The sequence below is a fragment of the Capra hircus genome, chromosome 12 (genome assembly GCF_001704415.2).
Source record: "Capra hircus breed San Clemente chromosome 12, ASM170441v1, whole genome shotgun sequence".
NCBI lineage: Eukaryota > Metazoa > Chordata > Mammalia > Artiodactyla > Bovidae > Capra > Capra hircus.
In genome coordinates, this window is record NC_030819.1 from 70,389,646 (window position 1) to 70,414,123 (window position 24,478).

The 24,478-nt window shown below is 40.5% G+C and overlaps 1 protein-coding gene across 1 annotated transcript in view; it reads left to right on the forward strand.

Annotated features, from left to right (window-relative positions):
- The window catches only part of CPB2 (carboxypeptidase B2), a 70,608-nt gene that overhangs the window by 34,916 nt on the left and 11,214 nt on the right, over positions 1–24,478 (forward strand). The window contains exons 6-9 of the mRNA XM_005687437.3: positions 2,493–2,594; positions 4,673–4,777; positions 13,053–13,163; positions 16,102–16,195. Of these exons, the coding sequence (XP_005687494.1) occupies positions 2,493–2,594; positions 4,673–4,777; positions 13,053–13,163; positions 16,102–16,195 (412 nt within the window). The remainder of the gene's footprint in view (positions 1–2,492; positions 2,595–4,672; positions 4,778–13,052; positions 13,164–16,101; positions 16,196–24,478) is intronic.

Below are 24,478 nucleotides of genomic sequence, written 5' to 3' on the forward strand. Positions count from 1 at the left end.
TGACTTGGTCTGTTCCATCTAAACTCTCTCCATCCAGCTGCCTACATCAGCCCTGCATGAGTGGAGGCCTGGAGTGGAGAGGTTGCGTAGGCAGTATTTACAAGTGGAGAAGATGACAGTGTCACTGCTATGTAGGGTTTGGTGGGAAGAACGAGATGCCTTAAACAGAAGTATTTAAAATATGTTTCTGGGTTGTTCCTGGCAGACCCGTGGTTAGGATTCCTTGCGTTCAGTGCCAAGGGCCTAGGTTCAGTCCCTGGTCAGGGAATTAAGATCCCACAAGCTGTGTAGTGCAGCCTAAATAAATAAATAAAGGATATGAACATTTAAAAAGAGTATTTTTTTTAATATATTTTAAATATTTTGTTCAAAGAGGTTATTTTTCTTTCTTACCCTCTCGGCAGGAAAGAGTTGGAAAGACATGGGAGGAAAACAGTATTAATTAGCCATAGTAGTGTTAGCCCTTCAGTCGTGTTCGACTCTTTGCAGCCCCATGGACCGTAGCCCACCAGGCTCCTCTGTCCATGGGATTCTCTAGGCAAGAATACTGGAGTGCGTTGTCATTCTCTTCTCCAGGGCAACTTCTTGACCCAAGGATTGAGTCTGGGTCTCCTGCATTGCAGGCAGATTCTTTACCATCTGAGCTACAGTCTGTTGCAACAAAGTGCCATTTATTGAGTGGCTTAGACAACAGAAATTTATTGTCTCACAGTTCTGGAGATTGGAAGTCCAAGAACAGGGTGTCAGGAGAGCTGGTTTGTTCTGAGACATCTCTCCTTGACTTATGGATAGCCACCTCCTCACAAGGCCTTTTCTTAGTGTGTGCACATCCCTAAAGTCTCACTGTCCATTCTAGTCTCCACTTCCCCAGTCGGGTTGGATTAGGCCCCTCACTGACACGTCAGTGCCACTTAATTACCGCTTTAGAGGCCCCGTCTCCAAATACAGGCATGTTGTCAGGTACTGGGGATTAATATACGCATTTGAGGGGGGACACAATTCATTTCATCACAATGACCTTTCAGAAAACAGTTTGGACATCTTCATCCTTCCCATCCTGAATCTTTTCTAAGAGGTTTGTAGCAACTGCAGCAATCTTGCTCCCCTAAATCCTGCCTTTCTTCTCCTTCAGCACGGCTCTTCAGTCTGCACTCATGTTCACTTGGAGAGCAAAAGGGGTTTCTTTGGTCATTGACTCTCACTAGGAAATTTTAAGTAAGCTACAGTAGGGGAGAAAAACAAATGACCAAACAACACGTCTTAAAACAAACGGTAAAAGAAGAGCATTATTCAAAGGATGTAACCTTGATTATTGTAGATTAGATGTAAAGATTTCTGTAAAGCTGCCTTACTATCATTAATATAGTACAGCCTCCCTTGTTGGAGGAAATCTACTGAACTGTCAGTGCTGTGACACAAAATAGTTGGAGCAGTTCTCTTAGATGTGTGCACGCCTTAGAAGAGTAGCACACGAAACAGAGGAAATCGCAGATGGTTAACTTTTCAACACTGCAGACACTGACAGCATTGGTACTTGGCAGCAGGTAGACCTTCCAGAAGCATCTTAATCCCTCGCACAGGACAACCCGTCACACATACCACTCGCCCTAGTTACGCTCCTGTAAGAAGACCCAAGGATAAACGGTACTCCTGTTCCCTTCAGCTAGGACTGCTATTTGAAATTACCTTCAGCGAATTTCCTAGAAATGAGACCAAGGGTTGGTTATTCCCATTACAAAAGGTGTAAACATTTTTAAATGGCCCCTGAGAAGTTGGTCTACTTTAAAACATGAGCAGGCTCCACCACTCAACACCTGCTTTGAAGTAGGGGCTAGCCTGAAGTCAGGCCTAGAATTCATTTGTTTTTTTTCCTTCTACTATAAGCTTGTCAGAATCACAAATCACTAGACTTCCACCTAGGATAGAGTTTTAGAATCAAACTCCTTCCCTGGATAGAAGAGATTCTTTTTTCTTCCAGATTGTTCTCCCCTTTGCTTCTTATCATTTCACACCCCTTGTGGTGAGTCCACAAGTCTCCATTGGGAAACAAAGGCAGGTCCATTTATCCCATGCAAAGACAGTGCCTGGGGCTTCCTTAGGTTACTCTTGAAAAGTGAATATTTTTTTAAAATCTTGTATAAAAATGAACTCTTGAATGATAAATAGGATTTCATACACAGAGGTGAGGATTCAACATTATCAGCCTTTAAAAATAACTTACGGAGTTATGCTTTAAAGATGATCTTTCCCTACTTTGTCGTAAGTTTCTTAGTACATTTCCACTTTCCCTAAACCTTGGTACTTCTCAAAAGTTTAATTTTATTGATTTTCCTAAGCAGCAGAAGAAATACTCTGCCTCCAGTGCTTTAGTTCCTCTTATCTCCACAAAAGTTTTTCTAGAGGGATAACCCTTCCTGGAAGAATTTATCTGTTTCCTTTGTCAGAGAAATGTTTTGAACTTGCTCTGTGACCCCTGGTTTCTGCTTTGATAGATCTATTCTTGGATAGAAGTTATGACTGAACGGTATCCCGATATGGTTGAAAAAATCCACATTGGATCCTCATACGAGAAGTACCCACTTTACGTTTTAAAGGTATGGGAAGAGCCATTGATTTTTCAGCTTCGGGGAGGTATTAATTCTCCAGTGGTGCTTGGTATTACTTGGAATTTTTTTTTTGGAATTCTGGAAATATGTGCATTACAAATGATCCTCAACTTTAATATCCAGATCTTTAGTGATTGGTGATTACCTTTCAATTGCTTTCCTTTGTTACTACAGTGTTGATCTAAGAGTAGTAACCTCAGTTTTAGAATCAACTCTGTGACATGGATAAGCCATTTAACCTTTCTGCCCGCCTTCATAAAATGAGGAGAGTGGTCTGGATTATCTTTCCAATCATCTTTTATTTATACCACCACAACCACCACTGTCAGCACTACCACTGACTGACTGACTTAGGCCAAAAAATGGAAAGGGATCTGTTTTGAATAAACATTGACATTAATATAATTTTTAGAACCAAAGGAGTTGAACAACAGGAACTAGGTTCTTGGCAGTAGGGCTGATAGGACAGTTTCTGCTTCAGTAACCATCTGTTTGGTTATTTATTCTCAATTGAACAAACTGGCCTTAGTAAAGTCAGTGAATTGGGCCACAGGAAGAATATTGGGAACCATGAAACCAAACTGATTCCTGCCTGTTCATTTCTAATTCTGCAGTTCTGTTGTTGTTTTTAAAACCACTCTTTCTCCTAAAAAAAAAATTTTTTTAAAGAAGGTCTGCAAAAATTTAATCATTGAAGAAATACATTTAATTTAATAAAATTTCATTCACACATAGTTTCCTCATATGTTCTAAACTGTGGTAGGTGAGGCTCTTTGATTGTTCAAAGATAAGATTTGGAGTCAGGATTTCTGGGTTTTAATCTGTTCTGACAAGAGCTTGCAGTACAAACTCAAGTCAGACCCTAGGCTTCATTGAGTTCTCTTGGCAGCTGAGTTAGTCTACTAGGCTGGATCCATGTAATCATGGCATACCCACCTATGACATTTACTTTTTGCCCTGTTGTATGCACTCTTTGGAACTTGTGTTTCTGGGACCTGATATACATGTTGGAAAACCATGCTTCCTGCAACTTTAGTCCCAGTCTCAATCAAGGATGTGCACATCATGTGAGTCCCTAGGGTTCCTCAGTGTCAGAATGGGTACCAGGAGAATTTGCTCAGCACAGGTAAACAGAAGGTCGAATAAAGCAGCTAGTCAAAACAACTCAGGATTTTCTTTTAAGTTGAGATTAAATCAGTTGGGAAATTCTCTTTGTACAATTCAATCCTTTGTGGCCAAAGCTTTCCACACTTGCCTTTTTGTTGGACATCAGTAACTTCAAGTTTGTTAAGAAAACTCCCTGAGTGGTATAGATGGCAATTTAAAAATGGAACCCTCTCTTTTACTTGCTTTGGAATTCCAACCCCACATATCTCTTTGATTTTGCAACACTCTTCTCCCTTCCCTCCATATTCTAAAGTTGTATAATATTTAAAAGTAGATGAATGATGATTCATTTTATATAGAAGTGTTTGTGAGAATTCTTCTAAAGTCATCAAAGGCTATCATTGAAGACAAGTTGGTAGTTCTTAGTTCAGAAAGTTGGCAGCTTACACTACTACCCTAGATGGTAAATCAGAATAAGGTCTCCATCCCCAGATCTGTTGATAATGAATTGATGTCAAGTTAGATGTGTATTTATTTTCGTGTGAAATAAGGAAATGATCTACACATTAAATAAAAGTGTGCACCCTGGGAAAATGGTGAGGGAGTCCAAGGTTGTCTTGGGCACCACTAACTTCCCTCTCCCAAGCCTTTCTTTGTGCCCACTTCCCACAGAAAGCCGCCCACCCAGCACATGCTCCTTTCATTCCAGCTGGAGTGTGAAGATATGGCCTGAAGCACGAGTTCTCTGGTCTCTACTTCTGCAATTTCTCATGTAGCTCTGGTATCATTAGGTATTTGTTTAGGAATAAAAAGAATTTTAAATCAAGAATTCTCCAAGGAATGAAGAGAACAGGGTGTATTTCATAGATTTGCTAAAAGGATGAAATCTAAGCCCGATTATTCAGGAAGTTATTATCCTGAAGCTTCTTCTTAATTGTTTTTTGGTTTTCTCTGAGCAGGTTTCTAAAAAAGAACAAAGGGCCAAACATGCCATGTGGATTGACTGTGGAATCCATGCCAGAGAGTGGATCTCTCCTGCTTTCTGCTTGTGGTTTGTAGGCTCTGTAAGTATTCACATTCTCTTAAAGCCCAGAGCTGTGGCCTAAGGATGTGGCCTAAGACCACGCGCAGCAGATTCAACTGGCCTGTTGATTAGATGCATTTTCCTAGGTCACCTCCTAGAATTCTCACCTTGAAATCTCTGGGGTTGCGACTTGGGAATCTACAATTATCTCATGCTTCTTAGGTGACTTTCATGCATATTGAGAACCATGAACTTAAGCATTTAAATTACCCTAAAGATTATCTGCCTTATCTTTTCTACATTTCCAGCTGGTACTAAACCCTGGCTTCCACACTGGTTCAGATGGTAAAGGATCTGCCTGAAATGTGTGACACCTGGGTTCGATCCCTGGGTTGGGAAGGCCCCCTGGAGAAGGGCATGGCAACCCACTCCAGTATTCTTGCCTGGAGAATCCTCATGGACAGTGGAGCCTGGTGAGTTACCGTCCATGGGGTCACAAAGTGTTGGACACGACTGAGTGACTAAGCACACAAATACTGGAGGCCTTCCCTGGTGGCTGATGTGGTAAAAGAACCTGCCTGTAATGCAGGAGGCCTGGGTTTGATCCCTCGGTTGAGCAGATCACCTGGAGAAGAGAATGTGTACCCACTTCAGTATTCTTGCCCAAAGAATGCCATGGACAGAGAGAGCCTGGCAGGGTACAGTCCATGGGGTTGCAATGAGTTGGACATGACTGAGTAACTAACACACTTTTCAAACACTGCAACATAATTAAGAAATAGTATCAGGAAATGGCCACCCACTCCAGTATTCTTGCCTGGAATATCCCATGGACAGAGGAGCCTGGAAGGCTGCAGTCCATGGGATTGTAAAGAGTTGGACGTGACTGAGCAACTGAGAGGAGAAGGCAATGGCACCCTACTCCAGTACTCTTACCTGGAAAATCCCATGGGTGGAGGAGCCTGGTGGGCTGCAGTCCATGGAGTCGCTAGGAGTTGGACACAACTGAGCGACTTCCCTTTCACTTTTCACTTTCATGCATTGGAGAAGGAAATGGCAACCCACTCCAGTGTTCTTGCCTGGAGAATCCCAGGGACAGGGGAGCCTGGTGGGCTGCCGTCTGTGGGGTCGCACAAAGTCGGACGTGACTGAAGCGGCTTAGCAGCAGCAGCAGCAGGGCAACTGAGCACACACACCTGCAGTTGTAATACATTTACTAACTAAAAGAAAGAACTGAAGCAATTGTCTAAATTCAGTCCCAATTAATTTTTTTCTTTTGCTTTGAATTATCCAGATATCTTTTGCCATATTCTGCTCTTAGAAATTGAACATAAAGTACCCCATTACAGAGCAGATTATTTTTTTCCATATATAGTAGTAGGTACTTTTGTCCCTAAAGAAGGCCTTGTAATCAAAAAAATCCATGTATGAGACAAAGAGTATGTCATAATGGTAAAAATTATAATGACTGTAAATCTATATAATAAATGAAAACAGTAAAAGTCACTCTTCTGTTCCCTATAACTGTATTTTTTGAGCCCACTTAATCAGTGCTCAACATCCACTTCCTGCATTGGAAATTTAAATTAATGCTGCAGGTTTAAACTGAAATACAACTCTGGGGTCTGGAGAGGACTTAAACAGTACCTACTATTGGGTTAAATAGGTTCTTACCATTGGATAAGGTCTAAATTATTCATCCACACACTGGGACTTGGATAGCTCTTTGTTGTATTTTTAATGGTCATGAGCACGATAGCTTATTTCAGAATCTTCCATTCAAAATGTCTTATATGCTTTTATGTACAGATTTATTCTCTGTCGAATGGTTATTGGTTAACTTGTTGGCAGGCATTGTTATTCTTGTCTAGGATTATAAGAAAGACAAAGCTTCAGTGTCCCCCAGGCAAAGAGAGCTGAGTGATCATCTGTCACGGGATGGGAATTAGTCAAGCCTTTATCTCCTGCCCCCTAATTGCTCACTCACTCTTGTGCTCTCTCCTCTGCTGCCCTTGCTCCTCATTTTTATTCTTGTTTTTTGCTTTTTTAACTGCAAGACAGTGGTTTCAGTTATATTACTTCTCTTTCTGGTGAATCATTCCATCAACGAACATTTATGTGTTGTCTTTGTGTGTCAGACATTATTTCTGTAGCGATCATCCTCACTGAGTGATTCATTCACTAGATATAGAACCATAACTGTAAATATATTTATAGATTACTGTGAAAACTCATCAGAAAACATATGCTTGGAGAGCCCCGTGATACACAGATTAAATTCATAGTAAAGAGTTAGATTCATGAACATGTTCAACTTGGTTGAAAATGTTATTTTAAAAAATCGTGTCTTTCAACACAGTTAAAATACACCAAGTCAGAATTTTAAGGCTTATAGAGAGAGGTTACATGACTTCAGGATCATGCTGAAATATCTAGATAGCATACTTTTGAAGTATAGATAACTGGATAAATGTCAGATATGAAAATATTTTTATAAGTAACAACATCATTCACAAAGTTAATTAAGAATATTGATTTCGCCCTGGTAGCTCAGACGGTAAAGCATCTGCCCACAATGCTGGGTTCAATCCCTGGGTCAGGAAGATCCCCTGGAGAAGGAAATGGCAACCCACTCCAGTACTCTTGCCTGGAAAATTCCATGGATGGAGGGGCTTGGTAGGCTATACTCCATGGGATTGCAAAGATTCGGACATGACTGAGCAACTTCATTGGTTCACTATCCCTCCCTGTTTTATATTTTATTTATTTTAGGTAGGTTTTTTTCAGCAAAATATATGACTTTAACCATTTGGTTTTTATTTATTTAAAAATATTCTGATTATGTATTTATTTGGCTGTGTTGGGTCTTAGTTGCTGCACTTGGGATCTTTAGTTATGGTGTGCAGGGTTTTTTATTTTTTTCTTTTCAGTTGTGGCAGGTCAACTCTTAGTTGCAGCATGCGGAATCTAGTTTTCTAGCCAGGGATCGAACCTGGGCCCCCTGCATTACAAGCGTAGAGTCTCGGTTGGTGGACAACCAGGGAAGCCCCTCCAACCACTTTCTTTTATTGAAGCATAGTTGATTTACAATGTTGTGTGAGTTTGAGGTGCACAGAAAAGTGAATCAGTTTTATATGCATTTTTTTCAGATTATTTTCCCTTATAGATTATTAGAAAATATTGAGTATGGTTTCCTGTGCTATACAGTAGATCTTTGTTATCTAGTTTATATATAGTAGTGTGTATATGTTCAGAGAAGGCAATGATACTCCCCTCCAGTACTCTTGCCTGGAAAATCCCATGGACGGAGTATCCTGGAAGGCTGAAGCCCATGGGGTCGCTAAGGGTCGGACACGGCTGAGTGACTTCACTTTCACTTTTCAGTTCCATGCATTGGAGAAGGAAATGGCAACCCACTCCAGTGTTCTTGCCTGGAGAATCCCAGGGACGGGGGAGCCTGGTGGGCTGCCAACTATGGGGTCGCACAGAGTCGGACATGACTGAAGCGACTTAGCAGCAGCAGCAGCAGCAGTGTGTACATGTTAATCCCAAACTGCTAATTTGTTCTTCCCCAACTTCCCCTTTGGTAACCATTAGTTTATTTTCTATGTCAATGTATATAACCCTACCCTTAATCCCCACATGCCTGAAGGAAACACAGGTTGCCCCATTACCAAGTTCCCTTGGCCAATCAGAAAAATACCCCAGGTCCTGAGGATCCCGATTAGTTACCTGACTAATCCATTCAGTTCATCCTTCCATTGGGGCCCACATCTCCACTTACAGGCATTAAGGAGTCTCCTATTGCAGTTTCTCTCTACTCTCCCTTTCCTAATCCTCTCCCCTGGGGTACTGGTTTCATTCTGCTGTTGCTCCACAGACTGTCACCAATTCCCACTTGCTCTGGACTGTCATCTTCTTTAATCGAAGACCTGAAGAGGCTCACCATCAGTCCAGGTGGTGCCTTTTTGCAGAATCAAAAGGGGGCATGCATTACTGAAACAATCAGCTCCCCATATGCCAAAAAAAAAAAAAAAAAGAATCTGGACCCCTATCTCACACCATATGCAAATATTGACTAAAAGTGGGTCAGACACCTAAGTTTAAAAGCTACAATTACAAAAATCTTAGAAGAAAACTTAGAAATAGTGAATCTTTGTGATTTTGGATTAGGCAACAAACTACTAGATCTGACACCAAGAGCATAGCAACCAAAGAAAACAGAGATAAATGAGACTCTATCAAAATTTGGGAGAATGGCATAAAAACCTTTCTGCTTTTCAAAGGACACTATCAAGAATGCTAAAAGATAACTCACGGAATGGGAGAAAATCTTTGCAAATTATAAATGATGAGGGACTCATATCCAAAATATATAAATAACCTTAACAAATAAACAATGCAAAGATAAATCTAGTTTTTAAATGGGCAAAATATCTGAAAAGACAATTCTCAGAGAAGATATACAAATAGTCAATAAGCATATGAAAAGATGCTCAACAGCATTAGTCATTAGGAAAATGTGAGTCAAAAGCACAAAGAGATACCACTCCATACCCAATGAAGTGAAGTGAAGTAAAAGTCGCTCAGCCGTGTCCAACTCTTTACGACTTTATGGACTATACAGTCCATGGAATTCTCCAGAATACTGGAGTGGGTAGCTGTTCCCTTCTCCAGGGGATCTTCCCAAGCCAGGGATTGAACCCAGGCCTCCTGCATTGCAGGCGGATTCTTTACCAGCTGAGCCACAAGGGAAGCCGTCCTACCCAATAGGATGGCAAAATTTTTTAAATAGCAAATAACAAATATTGGTAAGAGTATGGAAAAACTGGAACTCGCATCCATTGCTGTTGGGATCATAAAATGGGGCAACCATGTTAGAAACCAGTTTGACAGTTCCTCAAAAGTTTGAGCGTAGAGGTACCATTTGACCCAGCAATTCTGCTCAGGTATACAGCCAAGAGATTTGAACACATATGTTTACAAATATTCATAGCAACACTATTTGTAAGTCCCAAACTAGAAACAGGGACTTCCCTGGCAGTCCAGTGCTTAAGACTCCATGTTTTTAAAGCAGGGGGCACCATTCAGTCCCTGGTTGGGGAAATAAGGTCCCATATGCTGCACGCTGCAGCCAAAACATTGAAAAAAAAAGTGGAAACAATCCAAATGTCCATCAGCTTATGAGCAGACAAATACAATGTGGCATATCCTTATAATGGAATACCATTCAGCAATGTGAGGGAATGAAGTACTGATTCAGCCCATAACATGGATGAATCTTGAAAACATTTTGCTAAGAAATAGAAGTCAGACAGAAAAAGCCATATATTTTATTATTCCGCTTACATGAAATGTCTAGAATGGGCAAATGTACAGAGACAGAAAGTTGATTAATGGTTGCCAGAGGCTGGGGGAAGAGAAGGGAGAAAGGGGTAACTCCTAAAGGAAGTTTTTGGTGTTGATGGGGATTGTGAGAGCTGGACCGTAAAGAAGGCAGAATGCCAAAGAATTGATGATTTCGAACTGTGGTGCTGGAGAAGACTCCTGAAAGTCCCTCGGACAGCAAGGAGATCAAACCAGTCAATCTTAAGGGAGATTAACCCTGAATATTCACTGGAAGGACTGATGCTGAAGCTGAAGTTCCAATATTTTGGTCATCTGATGTGGACAGACGACTCACTGGAAAAATCCCTAATGCTGGGAAAGATTGAGGGCAGAAGGAGGAGAGGGCATCAGAGGATGAGACGGCTGGACAGCATCACTGATGTAATGATCATGAACTTGGACAAACTCTGGTAGATAGTGAGGGACAGGGAGGTCTGACGTGCTGCTGTCCACGGGGTCACAGAGTCGGACACAACTGGGTGACTGAACAACAGCAACATTGATGGGGGTGATGATGAAAATACCGTATAATTGGACAGTGGTGATGGTTGCTTAATTCTGTGAAATATAAAACCCACTGAACTGTGCACTTTAAAATGTTGAATTTTCTGGTATATGAATAATATCTCAATAAATTGTTTAAAAAAATAGTTCCCCTTCTTCTGGGATTCCAGCTGCAGCCCCACATGAGGGTAGGGCTTGACACACAGAGTAGAGGCTGTATTTCAGCTCTCACTCACCCCTTCTGTTTGGAGCCCTGCTTATTAAACGAATTTCCGGGCTAATATTTGATCTTCTCTCAGAGACTAACTTTTTGCTGAAAGACTTCCATCCAACCATTGCTAAAGTAGGAAGGAAATAAGAAGAGTGAAAAAGACAAAGAAACTGACCAGGAAATACCTATTAAAAGTTCAGCAACCACTGTAGAAATAAAAATGATACTTTCTCATTTTAAAGAAAATAAGATCTCCTAATTTTTTTCTGATAATGGATGCTACATTATTATTGAAAAAAATGACTAACATAAATTTACGTATTTGTAGCATAAAAATGATTTCACTAGTTGCTCAACTACTTAAAATATTGCTTCTTTCGTTCTATAAAACTGGTTCCTTTTCATGAAGCTTTTCTTTCTGACCTATAGTGGGTCAAAAATTAACTTGTACTTTTTCTTTCCTTTCTCGCATATTTAGTAAGTGGTTACCTATGGCAAATAATTTAAATTTGACTATTATGGTTGTCCTAGGGAGATAAGGATATAGTATTTTAAATATCTAAAGAAAAATGGTAATGTTTACCTATAGCAAAGGTAAGATTTAGAAGACATTTTTCTTGGATATTAGCCCCTTATTGATCATATCATTTGCAAATATTTTCTCCCATTCAGTAGGTTGTCTTCTCGTTTTGTTGATGGTTTCCTTTGCGGGTATATGTGAACCTGTATTATACACCTGTTAACATATAAAATTGCACAGCAACTATACTTCAATTTTTTAAAGAGACATTTTTCTTCTACCAATAATGAAAAATGTTTCTTAACAAAGTCTTTTGAGTAAAGTTTAAATCAGCAAACAATTGTGAACTAATCCACGAATTTAAATGCAGCAGTGGTACCACAAATGAAGAATTGATGCCAAAGCTTTGTTGTTGTTTAGTCACTAAGTTGTGTTCGACTCTTTTGCGACCCCATGGACTGTAGCCCACCAGGCTCCTCTGTCCATGGGATTTCCCAGGCAAGAATACTGAAGTGGGCTGCCATATCCTTCTCCAGGGGATCTTCTCAGCCCAGTGATCTAACCGGTGGCTCCTGCGGCTCCTACATTAGCCAGGCAGGTCCTTTACCTCTAAGGTCACCAGATGAAATCATTTAACTACCTGAAATTTGTCTTTGCGGTTCTTCTGCATCTATGTTTGGTCATTTTGGGGTTAGCTTCTTAGTCACTGGAATGTGGACGTCCTTGGATCATGTGAAATTTGCGACCCTAGCTGGGTATGAATCTAAAGCTCAGAAGAGGTCAGATGATGTCTGATAGGAAACTCCTAGTCAGTACCTAGGAAAAGCTACCACTGGCTTTAAAGCCAAATGACTGAATGCTTGGGAAATACACTCAATGCTAGCAAAAATTTAGCTCACAACGTATAAGACAATGCAGAAAATATTATCTAGACATGTCTGGGAATGAGACAAGGTTAGTTTAAGTGGTGACTGATGGAGATTACTATAAAAAGAGTGGAAATATATCTAGGTTTTGTTTCCTTAAATCTTTGTGGTGGGCTTTATGTATTAATAAATAATTCTTCTGTTTCTTGAAGGAAGTTTTAGAAAACACATAGTTCTGTCTTCTGACTCCATGAAATAGGAAGACCAGTTGTCCCATGTCCAGGACATTTACCATCACTTGTCAGCATAGTACCCTAAGTCTAGACTTTTCAAGGAATTAATACTCTTCCTGAAAGTTAAATCTGCAAATCTAAATATCAAATTAAAAAAAAAACAACCATAGACCAAGTTTAGTGGGTGTTAGCTAGATGGGTATTAACTAGACTTACTGCGGTGATTCCTTCACTATATATACAAATATTGAATCATTAGGTAATATACCTGAACCTAATATACTTGACCCTTGAACAATGCAGTGGTTAGGCGCACCCACCCTCCATACACTCAGAAATCCACACATAAGTTTATATGTGTTTATAAGTAGAACCTCCAGCTGTGCACAGTTCTGCATCTGTGGGTTCAATGAACTGCAGATTGTGTAGTTCTCTAGTACTTAATATTGAAAAAAATGTCTACAAGTGGACCCACACAGTTCAAATCTGTGTAAGATTATGTGTCAATTATATCTCAATTAAAAAAAAGAAACAGGCTAAGTTTAGAAGGAGATAAAAGATACATTATCAAATATACTTGGTTTAATCCGCAGGTAACTTATTACTATGGGAAAGAAAAGATGCACACCAATCTTCTGAAGAACATGGATTTCTATATAATGCCAGTGGTTAACGTGGATGGTTATGACTACACATGGAAAAAGGTAAGTGAAGGCAAAGAACAAAATACACTCCTTTAGAGCATACAGGATACACAGACAGAATTACTCATAGAATCCTGGATCCCAGCATAATGGTTTTATTATGAAAAAAATTTTGTTTCATTCATTATGGGAAAGTTCAAACATATATGAGTGGAAATAATTGTATGGTAAACTCTGATGTACTTATCACATAGCATCAATTCATGGCCAATCTTTTCCACCTGTATCCCCAACTCCCTTCTATCTTGCTGCTGCTGCTGCTAAGTTGCTTCAGTTGTGTCCGACTCTGTGTGACCCCATAGATGGCAGCCCACCTGGCTCTCCCGTCCCTGGGATTCTCCAGGCAAGAATACTGGAGTGGGTTGCCATTTCCTTCTCCAATACGTGAAAGTGAAAGTGAAGTCGTGTCCGACTCTGAGTGATCCCGTGGACTGCAGCCTACCAGGCTCCTCCATCCATGGGACCTTCCCGGAAAGAGTACTGGAGTGGGTTGCCATTGCCTTCTCCCCCTTCTATCTTACCCATATCCTTTTGAAGCAAATCTCAGATACCATATCATTTCATCAATGAATATTTCAGGATGCATCTAACTGAGGTTTTAAAAAGTAGCAATACAATTATACCTAAAAATGAACAATGATTATTTACTACCATAAAATTTCTAATCAGTATTTAAATTTCCGATCATACCACAGCTTTTTAAAAATGTTCATTTCTTTGGTTCAGGATCCAAATGGGGTTGATATATTGTGATTGCTTTATAGCCTTCATTTTTAGTTTAATCCCTAGATTCTCTCCCCGTATCTCTTTTTCTCTATTTCCCTGCAACTTGTTTCACTGAAGAAGAGAGTTTCCTGCCTGGATTTCCTCAGTGTGTTGCCATGTTGCAGTTTAACACGTTCCTTTGTCCTCTGTGTTTTCTGAAACTTGATATTTGGACTCTGGAAGATAAAGACGATGCAGGTTTGGCTTTTTTGGCAAGACTACTTCATTGTGATGGGCTGTTTTTCCAGCAAGAGTGGCGCAGGCCTGGTTTTACCTCTTTTTTGATGTTAGCCACCTTGATAAACGGTGCCCTCATCCGTTCATTCTTACTGGGAGTTGTATGGATGGTATTTTGACTTATAAAAATCATGAATTGCAAGAATTAGAATGGCATTCTAACAGAATGTGCATCAGAACAGAATTGCACGCTAACCAATATGCAAATTTAATCCTAGTATCCTTTAACTCAATCATGAACACATATATAGGAGTATCTTGTTCAGTCTTGTCTACACTGGAAACCGTTTTAATCCAACAGCATCATGATTCACGTAAAATTACTCAAGCAATATGAAGTACGGTCCTTTCTAATTTAATGGGGAGCACATAAAAACTCTGGCCTGTACACTTCTGCAAACTCCTTGCTTGAGTTTATTCATAGGTGTGTATGTGTGTAAGTGCAAGCATATAAAAACTTCAATTTTCTGACTTGTTAATGTTGGTTGAAATAAATTAACTCTTGTGTTAAAAAAAAAGAAAAAGACTGTATTGTAAAGTAACTAAACTCTAATAATAATTTTTAATTAAATTTTTTAAATTATAAAAACAGTCAAACATATATGAAACACATACTTGAATAGCACATTTAAACACTCAGGGGAATGGGCATAATTGCAGTGATTAGAAACATAAGGAATTATACAGGAAATATTTTATGTAGTGGTTAATTTAAGCAGAAGAGATGGGAATGATGAAGGAGATTGATGAAAAAAGTCATCTCCGGGAAGATGAATACTGTGAACAAAAGTTTTTAGGGGGTAATGAGCAAACCCTGAACTAAGTAAATGGGAAATACCTTGTACAGTATCTAACATAAAATTGGAGTTCAATAAATGGTCACATTTATAGATTGCTATTACAATAAATTTATGCCTTCACTGGACTCCCAGTGGAGTTCAGCCACACTTTAGTTAGTCTTACTCTGCAACCGTCTTTTGTATCTTAACTCTGCCAACTAACTCCTGAAGTATGAGAACCCAATTTCCTCAGAGCAACTGTTGCCAGAATCACAGGACTGGGGTTGGAAACAGACTGGGAGGCTGGGCAGAAGGGTTGGTGGAATAGGGAAGAGGGTGCCATGCCATCCCAACCCAGAACTCAAACAAAGTCTATGCAACTGTTTACAAGATTAAATTCCCAGATTACCCCAAGAACCCAATGTGGTATTTTTGCTTTACATTTAGAAACCAGAGTTGAATCACTACGATCACAGGCACCATCAAACTAGAGGTATTTTCACAGCTCTGCTTCCTGTAGGTTTTAAGTGAATGTTGAATTCAATCGAAAGAGAGCACCGAAACTCATGATTCAACAACCTTGTATTATCATCATCAAACTTGCTAAAAGACTTGATCTTAATCGTTTCCACTACAAAAAAGAGAGAATTAATGTGACGGGTTAGAAGTGCTAATTATCCCGATAGTAGTAATAATAATATGTAAATGAATCAAATGAACATGTTGAACGTCTTTAATCTATACAATGTTGTATGTCAAATACATTTCAATTGAAAAAAAAGAAATGCGTGACTCATAGTTTTGAGTTGAAACATCAAGTTATTTTACTTTTCTTAGAACGACAGAAGATAGAAAATGGCAATGCATAAAATTAAAGGAAACAAGACTTAACAAGAAGGCCAGTAAGCAGCCTACAAAAACCAGCTGACGTTTTTTTTTTTAATAATCATCAAATATCACCATTTCATTTGATTCAAGTTTGAGTGAACCCAATTAAGACCTGGATAGAACAGGGGCCATTCAAGAAATACAGTGACCGGGTGAAGAGACGGGGTTAAAGGAGAGAAACACAACACCGCCCACTTTGCCATTAAATGTGGCGTCTTTCCTAAACCACAAACATGGATGCTCCGGTAATCTGTGTTTTGTTTATTTAGGATCGAATGTGGAGAAAGAATCGTTCTTTACATGAAAAAAATGCTTGCATCGGAACAGACCTGAACAGGAACTTTGCCTCCAAACACTGGTGTGGTAGGTTATTTGCTTAATCTCTAGCAATGTCTCTTCATTTAAAAGGCGGTATTCCTAAAACCCCATTAATTCAAGCTAATTAGAGGGGAGGACTATCCGAATCGGAAATAATTGAAATAAGAAATTTTTGCTTAAATGCAATGATGTGAAGGTTGGCGAAAATCAGCAGAACATCCTTACCCTGTCCTCCTTGTTTCAATAGCCACGTCTTTAAAAGAAGGCAGTTGGACCAGTTCTGTAAGGTTCTTTCTAGCTTCAAAGTTCTAAAATTCTTTTTCTCTAGAATCGTAAGGAATTGACCACTAAATCTCCTACTTTCATAAACCAATAGCATTCGTTATGAGGATATCAAAGACAAGAGTTGGATGGGTACCTCTCGTTTTCAATTGTTTAGGAAAATATTTACTTCTATAGTGTCGCAAAACCTTTGTTTGTTTGTTTGGCTTGTGAAATCTTTGTTTTCCCGACCAGGACCAGGGATCAGACCTGTGCCCCCTTGCAATGGAAGTGCAGAGTCCTAAGCTTTGAATGGCCAGGGAAGTCCCAAAACATTTTGCGTTCCCTGTTACCGTTCACCTTCTTTCTTTCGTGAATATCATAAAGACAAACTTGTATTCAGCACAGTAGGAATTCCTTGTTCCTAGATTCAAATGAGTTGCGGTGCTCAGTGAACACTGACTTGGGCTTTCAGGAATGTTGTCTGCTCTCAGGGAGGTAGGTGTTAGTTTGCCCACCCTCCAAGGATATTTCACAGTTGCTACATTTAGGAAACAACTACAAAGCTAAACAATGAGCTGGAGTCATCTATATTTTTGACAGTGGGAGCATGTGGCTCTATGAGGACAATACAGAGGGAGCAGAGCTGTCGAGGCCACGGAAATATCCTCTTCTCATTCCTTTACCATACGCAGTCATAGCCGCATGGCCCTCTCTGTTTCCTTCAGAAAAGAAGTGCTGCCTGCTAAGTCGCTTCAGTCGTGTCTGACTCAGCAACCTCATGGACTGTAGCCCACCAGGCTCCTCTGTCCATGGGATTCTCCAGGCAAGAATCCTGGAGTGGGTTGCCATTTCCTCTTCCAGGGGATCTTTCCTACTCAGGGATCGAACCCATGTCTTTTATGTCTCTTGCACTGGCAGGTGGGTTCTTTACCGCTAGTGCCACCTGGGAAGCCCAAGTGAAAACTCATAATTTCATCATTGTCGCAATGTATCGGGTTGGCCAAAAAGTTCATTCGAGCAAAGCTTAAGAACAAACCCGAACGAACTTTTTGGCCAACCTAATAGATACGAAAACTTCACAGTAGAGTACTTTTTTCTTGATTTCCTCTTCCCTCTTCAGTCAGAAACTCCATGAGGGCAGGGATGATTATCCATTACCTAGCTCAGTACCTGGCACACAGAGCAGGTCTCAGAAAAGTTATTCAAATGAATCTGTGCATGAAGTAAGTTGTTCTAAGAAAGCCACAGACATAGTAAGAAAACACAGGAAATGATAGCTGATCCTGCCTCAGGCTCAAGGGAATCATTTAGTGGTTTCTTTGTAAAAGCCATCATTAAGATTGTCCAATAAAAGTGCCCACCGAAGCATAAAGACCCCCATGGGCAGTGATAACTGGGGAGGGAGTCAGAGAAGCAGCAGCTAATTATCAAAGGCCTCTGAATAAACAGAGCTGACACTTGCTAAGTGGTGAGTAGTTTATATACTTCATCCCCTGGGTTTCATTATCTACACATCATTGGTGAAGAAACCCAGACTTGAAAAGGTTAAGTCCCTTGCTCAAGAGCACAGAGCTAGGAGGCAGCAGAGCTGAGATTAAAGCCAGGCTGCTTGGCTTCAAATTTGCTGAAATTCTTCTGAGTCTGACAATCACTCTTCAGATATGTTCCTTTTTGAAACTTCTTTTATCTGCAAGGTTTTTTCTTTCCTTTTTTTTTTTACTACTCTGTTTTACCTAATGTTTTTTATGGTGAAACTAATGTTACCTAATGTGAATAACCAAGTGGTCAAAATATCTTCTGTTATTATCATCAAAAAATATCTCAGACCCCTGATTAGGCCTGAGGTTGTATTACTATATGTCACAAGAGTTAAAAGCAGGAATAGAAGCAGCAATAATATAGATAAGAGAGTTTTCCAAATAAAACAAAATATAACAGTAAGGAACTCTTTTTTTTTTTTTTTGCTGAGTGCCCCAGCATCTCTTCAGTACTTTGTGAGCAAGACAATGAGAAAAAAAGAATTAAATTTTATCTCTTCCTTGTCCCTACAACTATTAATAGAATGTGCCTTTATAATAGTTTGTAAAGAATCTGAAAGAGCACCTCACATAGGAACAGGAAATGATAATATCAAGCCTATTTATTAATTACAAATTTTTTTTAATTCTTTTTTATATTTAATTGAAACAGCAATTTAATTGGTTGGTTGGTTTCTGCCAAACAACAACATGAATCAGCCATAGGTACATATGTCTCCTCCCTCTTGAACCTCCCTCCCACCTTCCTCCCCATCCCACCCCTCTAGGCTGTTACAGAGCCCCATTGTGAGTTCCCATGGGCTATCTATTTCACATATGATAACGTAGGTTTCCAGGCTACTCTCTCCATACATCCCACCCTCTCCTTCCTCCTACCCCCAATCATGTCCTAAAGTCTGTTCTCTATATCTGTGTCTCCATCACTGTCCTGCAAAGCCTACTTACTCATTTTATGTTCATTTTACCTTTCCTCTGTATTAAAATTGTGTATATGTGTGTGTGTTTGTGTGGGAGCTGGAAATAGAGGTCAGTTCAGTCAGTCAGTTCAGTCGCTCAGTCGTGCCCAACTCTTTGTGACTCCATGAATCGCACCATGCCAGGCCTCCCTGTCCATCACCAACTCCCGGAGTTCACTCAAACTCACATCCATCGAGTCAGTGATGCCATCCAGCCATCTCATCCTCTGTCGTCCCCTTCTCCTCCTGCCCCCAATCCATCCCAGCATCAGGGTCTTTTCCAATAAATCAACTTTTCTCATGAGGTGGCCACAGTATTGGCGTTTCAACTTCAGCATCAGTCCTTACAGTGAATACCCAGGACTTATCTCCTTTAGGATGGACTGGTTGGATCTCCTTGCTGTCCAAGGGACTCTCAAGAGTCTTCAACACCACAGTTCAAAAGTATCAATTCTTCAGTGCTCAGCTTTCTTCACAGTCCAACTCTCACATCCATACATAACCACTAGAAAAACCATAGCCTTGACTAGACGGACACTTGTTGGCAAATAATGTTTCTGCTTTTTAATATGCTATCTAGGTTGGTCATAACTTTCCTTCCAAGGAGTAAGCGTCTTTTAATTTCATGGCTGAAATCACCATCTGCAGTGATTTTGAAGCCCCCCAAAATAAAGTCTGACACTTTCCCCATCTATTTCCCATGAAGTGATGGGACCAGATGCCAAGATCTTAGTTTTCTGAATGTTGAGCTTTAAGCCAACTTTTTTACTCTCCTCTTTCCCTTTCTTCAAGAGGCTTTTTAGTTCCTCTTCACTTTCTGCCATAAGGGTGGTGTCATCTGCATATCTGAGGTTATTGATATTTCTCCTGGCAATCTTGATTTCCAGCCTGTGTTCTTCCAGCCCAGCGTTTCTCATGATGTACTCTGCATAGAAGTTAAATAAGCAGGGTGACAATATAGCCAATCTGATCACACGGACCATAGCCTTGTCTAACTCAATGAAACTAAGCCATCCATGTGGGGCAACCCAAGATGGACGGGTTATGGTGGAGAGGTCTGACAGAATGTGGCCCACTGGAGAATGGAATGGCAAACCACTTCAGTATTCTTGCCTTGAGAACCCCATGAACAGTATGAAAAGGAAAAATGATAGGGTACTGAAAGAAGAACTCCCCAGGTCAGTAAGTCTCCAATATGCTACTGGGTCAGCAGAGAAATAACTCCAGAAAAGGATGAAGGGATGGAGGCAAAGCAAAAGCAATACGCAGCTGTGGATGTGACTGGTGATAGAAGCAAGGTCCAATGCAGTAAAGAGCAATAATGCATAAGAACCTGGAATGTTAGGTCCATGAATCAAGGCAAATTGGAAGTGGTCAAACAGGAGATGGTGAGAGTGAACGTCAACATTCTAGGAATCAGCGAACTAAAATGGACTGGAATGGGTGAATTTAACTCAGATGACCATTATATCTACTACTGCGGGCAGGAATCCCTTAGAAGAAATGGAGTAGCCATCACGGTCAACAAAAGAGTCCGAAATGCAGTACTTGGATGCAATCTCAAAAATGACAGAATGATCTCTGTTTGTTTCCAAGGCAAACCATTCAATATCACAGTAATCCAGCCTATGCCCCAAACAGTAATGCTGAGGAAGCTGAAGTTGAACGGTTCTATGAAAACCTACAAGACCTTTTAGAACCAACACCCAAAAAAGATGTCCTTTTCATTATAGGAGATTGGAATGCAAAAGTAGGAAGTCAAGAAACACCTGGAGTAACAGGCAAATTTGGCCTTGGAATATGAAAATAGAGGTAGGGATATCTTAGTCTGCTTGGGCTGCCATAACAAAATATCACAAGGTGGAAGGCTCAAACAAGAGAAACGTATTTCTTATAGTTCTGAAGGTTGTAAGTCCAAGATCAAGGTTATCCACAGGGTGGGTTTCTCTTGGGGCTTCTCTCCATGGCATGCAGATGGCTTCATTCTTGCTCTGTCCTTACACAGCCTTTTCACTGTGTGCATATGTCCCTGGTGTTCCTTTTTTCTTATAAAGACGCCAGTTATAGTAGATCAGGGCCTCACTTTTATGGCTTTATCACCTCTTTTAAGGCCCTATCTCCAAATATAACACATGATGTCTTATGGCTTCAACACAGGAATTGGGGGTAGTGTGGGGCTTCCCAGGTGGTGCTACTGGTAAAGAACCTGCCTGCCAAAGCAGGAGTGGTAAGAGACTTGGGTTCGATCCCTGGGTCAGGAGGATGCCCCAGAGAGGGGCATGGCTACCCACTCCAGTAATCTTGCCTAGAGAACCCCATGGACAGAGGAGCCTGCTGGGCCACAGTCTATAGAGTCACAGAGTCTGACATGACTGAAGCAATTTAGCACGCACACACGGGGAGAGAAGAATTCAGTCTCCAACAGTGGGTATTTGTAAGGACCTCTGGTCTCAAACTTAATTTAACTACTCATTTTCTGATCTTCACGACCCAGATAATCACGATGGTGTAATCATTCACCTAGAGCCAGACATCCTGGAGTGTGAAGTCAAGTGGGCCTTAGAAAGCATCACTATGAACAAAGCTAGTGGAGGTGATGGAATTACAGTTGAGCTATTTCAAATCCTGAAAGATGATGCTGTGAAAGTGCTACACTCAATATGACAGCAAATTTGGAGAACTCAGCAGTGGCCACAGGACTGGAAAAGGTCAGTTTTCATTCCAATCCCAAAGAATGGCAATGCCAAAGAATGGTCAAACTATCGCACAATTGCACTCATCTCACATGCTAGTAAAGTAATGCTCAAAATTCTCCAAGCCAGGATTCAGCAATACGTGAACCATGAACTTCCAGATGTTCAAGCTGGTTTTAGAAAAGGCAGAGGAACCAGAGATCAAATTGCCAATATCCGCTGGATCATTGAAAAAGCTAGAGAGTTTATTGACTATGCCAAAGCCTTTGACTGTGTGGATCACAATAAACTGCAGAAAATTCTGAAAGAGATGGGAATACCAGATCACCTGACCTGCCTCTTGAGAAACCTATATGCAGGTCAGGAAGCAACAGTTAGAACTGGACATGGAACAACAGACTGCTTCCAAATAGGAAAAGGAGTACGTCAAGGCTGTATATTGTCACCTTGCTTATTTAGCTCATATGCAGAGTACATAATGAGAAATGCTAGGCTGGAAGAAGCACAAGCTGGAATCAAGATTGCCGGGAGAAATATCAATAACCTCAAATATGCAGATGACACCACCCTTATGGCAGAAAGTGAAGAGGAACTAAAAAGCCTCTTGAAGAAAGTGAAAGAGGAGAGTAAAAAAGTTGGCTTAAAGCTCAACATTCAGAAAACGAAGATCATGGCATCTGGTCCCATCACTTCATGGGAAATAGATGGGGAAACAGTGGAAACAGTGTCAGGCTTTATTTTTTGGGGCTCCAAAATCACTGCAGATGGTGATTGCAGCCATGAAATTAAAAGACACTTACTCCTTGGAAGAAAAGTTATGATCAACCTAGACAGCATATTCAAACACAGAGACATTACTTTGTCAACAAAAGTCCGTCTAGTCAAGGCTATGGTTTTTCCTGTGGTCATGTATGGATGTGAGAGTTGGACTGTAAAGAAAGCTGAGCACCGAAGAATTGATGCTTTTGAACTGTGGTGTTGGAGAAGACTCTTGAGAGTCCCTTGGACTGCAAGGAGATCCAACCAGTCCACCCTAAAGGAGATCAGTCCTGGGTGTTCTTTGGAAGGAATGAGGCTGAAGCTGAAACTCCAATACTTTGGCCACCTCATGTGAAGAGTTGACTCATTGGAAAAGACTCTGATGCTGGGAGGGATTGGGGGCAGGAGGAGAAGGGGACGACAGAGGATGAGATGGCTGGATGGCATCACTGACTTGATGGACATGAATTTGAGTGAACTCTGGGAGTCAGTGATGGACAGGGAGGCCTGGCGTGCTGCAATTCATGGGGTTGCAAAGAGTCGGACACGACTGAGCGACTGAACTGAACTGAACTAGTCTCAATCTTCTTTTAACAACTCTACTCCTTTTCTGAAATGTTAAGTTAAACTACAAGGTTTTTGCAACTGTTGTGCGATGGAAAGTATTTCTTTTCCTAGAGACCATATGGCCTTTTAATTTTTCTAATCATAGTAAAACATATATAACATAAAAATTTTGCCACTCCAACCATTAAAAACTATAGTTCAGTGACTTTGAGTGCATTCCCAATCTTTTGCAACCATGACCAACATCTGTTCCCCAAATTTTTCATCATCCCAAACAGAAATTCTAAAACCGTTAACAATAGTTTCTTGTTCACCACCCATAGGAGCCCCTGGTGGTTTCTAACTGACTTTTTGTCTCAATGAGTTTGCTATTCCAGGTATTTTTTTATCCCACTTTTTATAGATCAAAGAATGATTGAACATGAAGGGACCTGGAAGACCAAGCACCTCTTGGTACAGATGAAGCATTTGGGCTGAGAGAGATGATATGGATTGTCCATATTAACATCACTATTTAAAGGCAAAACAGAATCTGAAACACAGATTGACTCTAGATGGCTCTTTCAAACAAGAGTTTGAAATCTCTAGAAAGACAGTCACAAAATGAGAATCTGAGGCGACACTGTTCATTACAGTAGCCTCTTGCCACATGTGGGCATGGAACACTGGAAATGTGGCTTGTCCAAACTGAGATGTGCAATGAATGTGAAATATACACCAGACCCTTCCAATGAAAAAGTAACACAAAATATCTCATGAGTCATTTTTATGTTGATTACATTTGAAATGATAAACTTGTACCTATGGGGTTAAATAAAAGCATTCAAAGGTAACAACTATCAAAAATGGTTTTTCCAATGGCATTATTGATTAAAAACTAACACAAATATTTGGAAAGACCTGAGCACAACATTTCCTTGGGTGCGAGGGGAATGTTTAACAAACATTAAGTTTGTTTCTGTTGCATTAAAAGGAAGGAAATGAAGCAAGCTTAAGTAAGAAAGGCAGACTCTGTAAGGATAATGGAAGCCAAGGACCAGGATTCAGGCAGACCTTGGAAACAGACTGAAACTGGGCCTGGAGCACCTTAGGGGACTCAGTGGTCCTTTCTCTGCTCATCTCATCTCTGCAATGCACACTGGCCTTCTCCGTGTCCCAATCCACGTGATGATGACGACAATGATGATAAACAATAGTTACTGAACACTCCGTATATGCCAGGCACTGGGCAAAGGATTTCATGATTTTTCCATTTAATAGATAAAAGAAATTAAGTATAGATAGGTTTTAAAAAATTCAATATAGTTTTGCCTGTTAGGACATGTACAAGAATTCTACTCTTTCTCACCTATTTGAAAAGATCCTGATGCTGGGAAAGATTGAGGGCAGGAGAGGGGGATGACAGAGGATGAGATGGCTGGATGGCATCACCGACTCAATGGACATGGATCTGGGTAGACTCCAGGAGTTGGTGATGGACAGGGAGGCCTGGTGTGCTGCAGTTCATGGGGTTGCAAAGAGTCGGACACGACTGAGTGACTGAACTAAGCG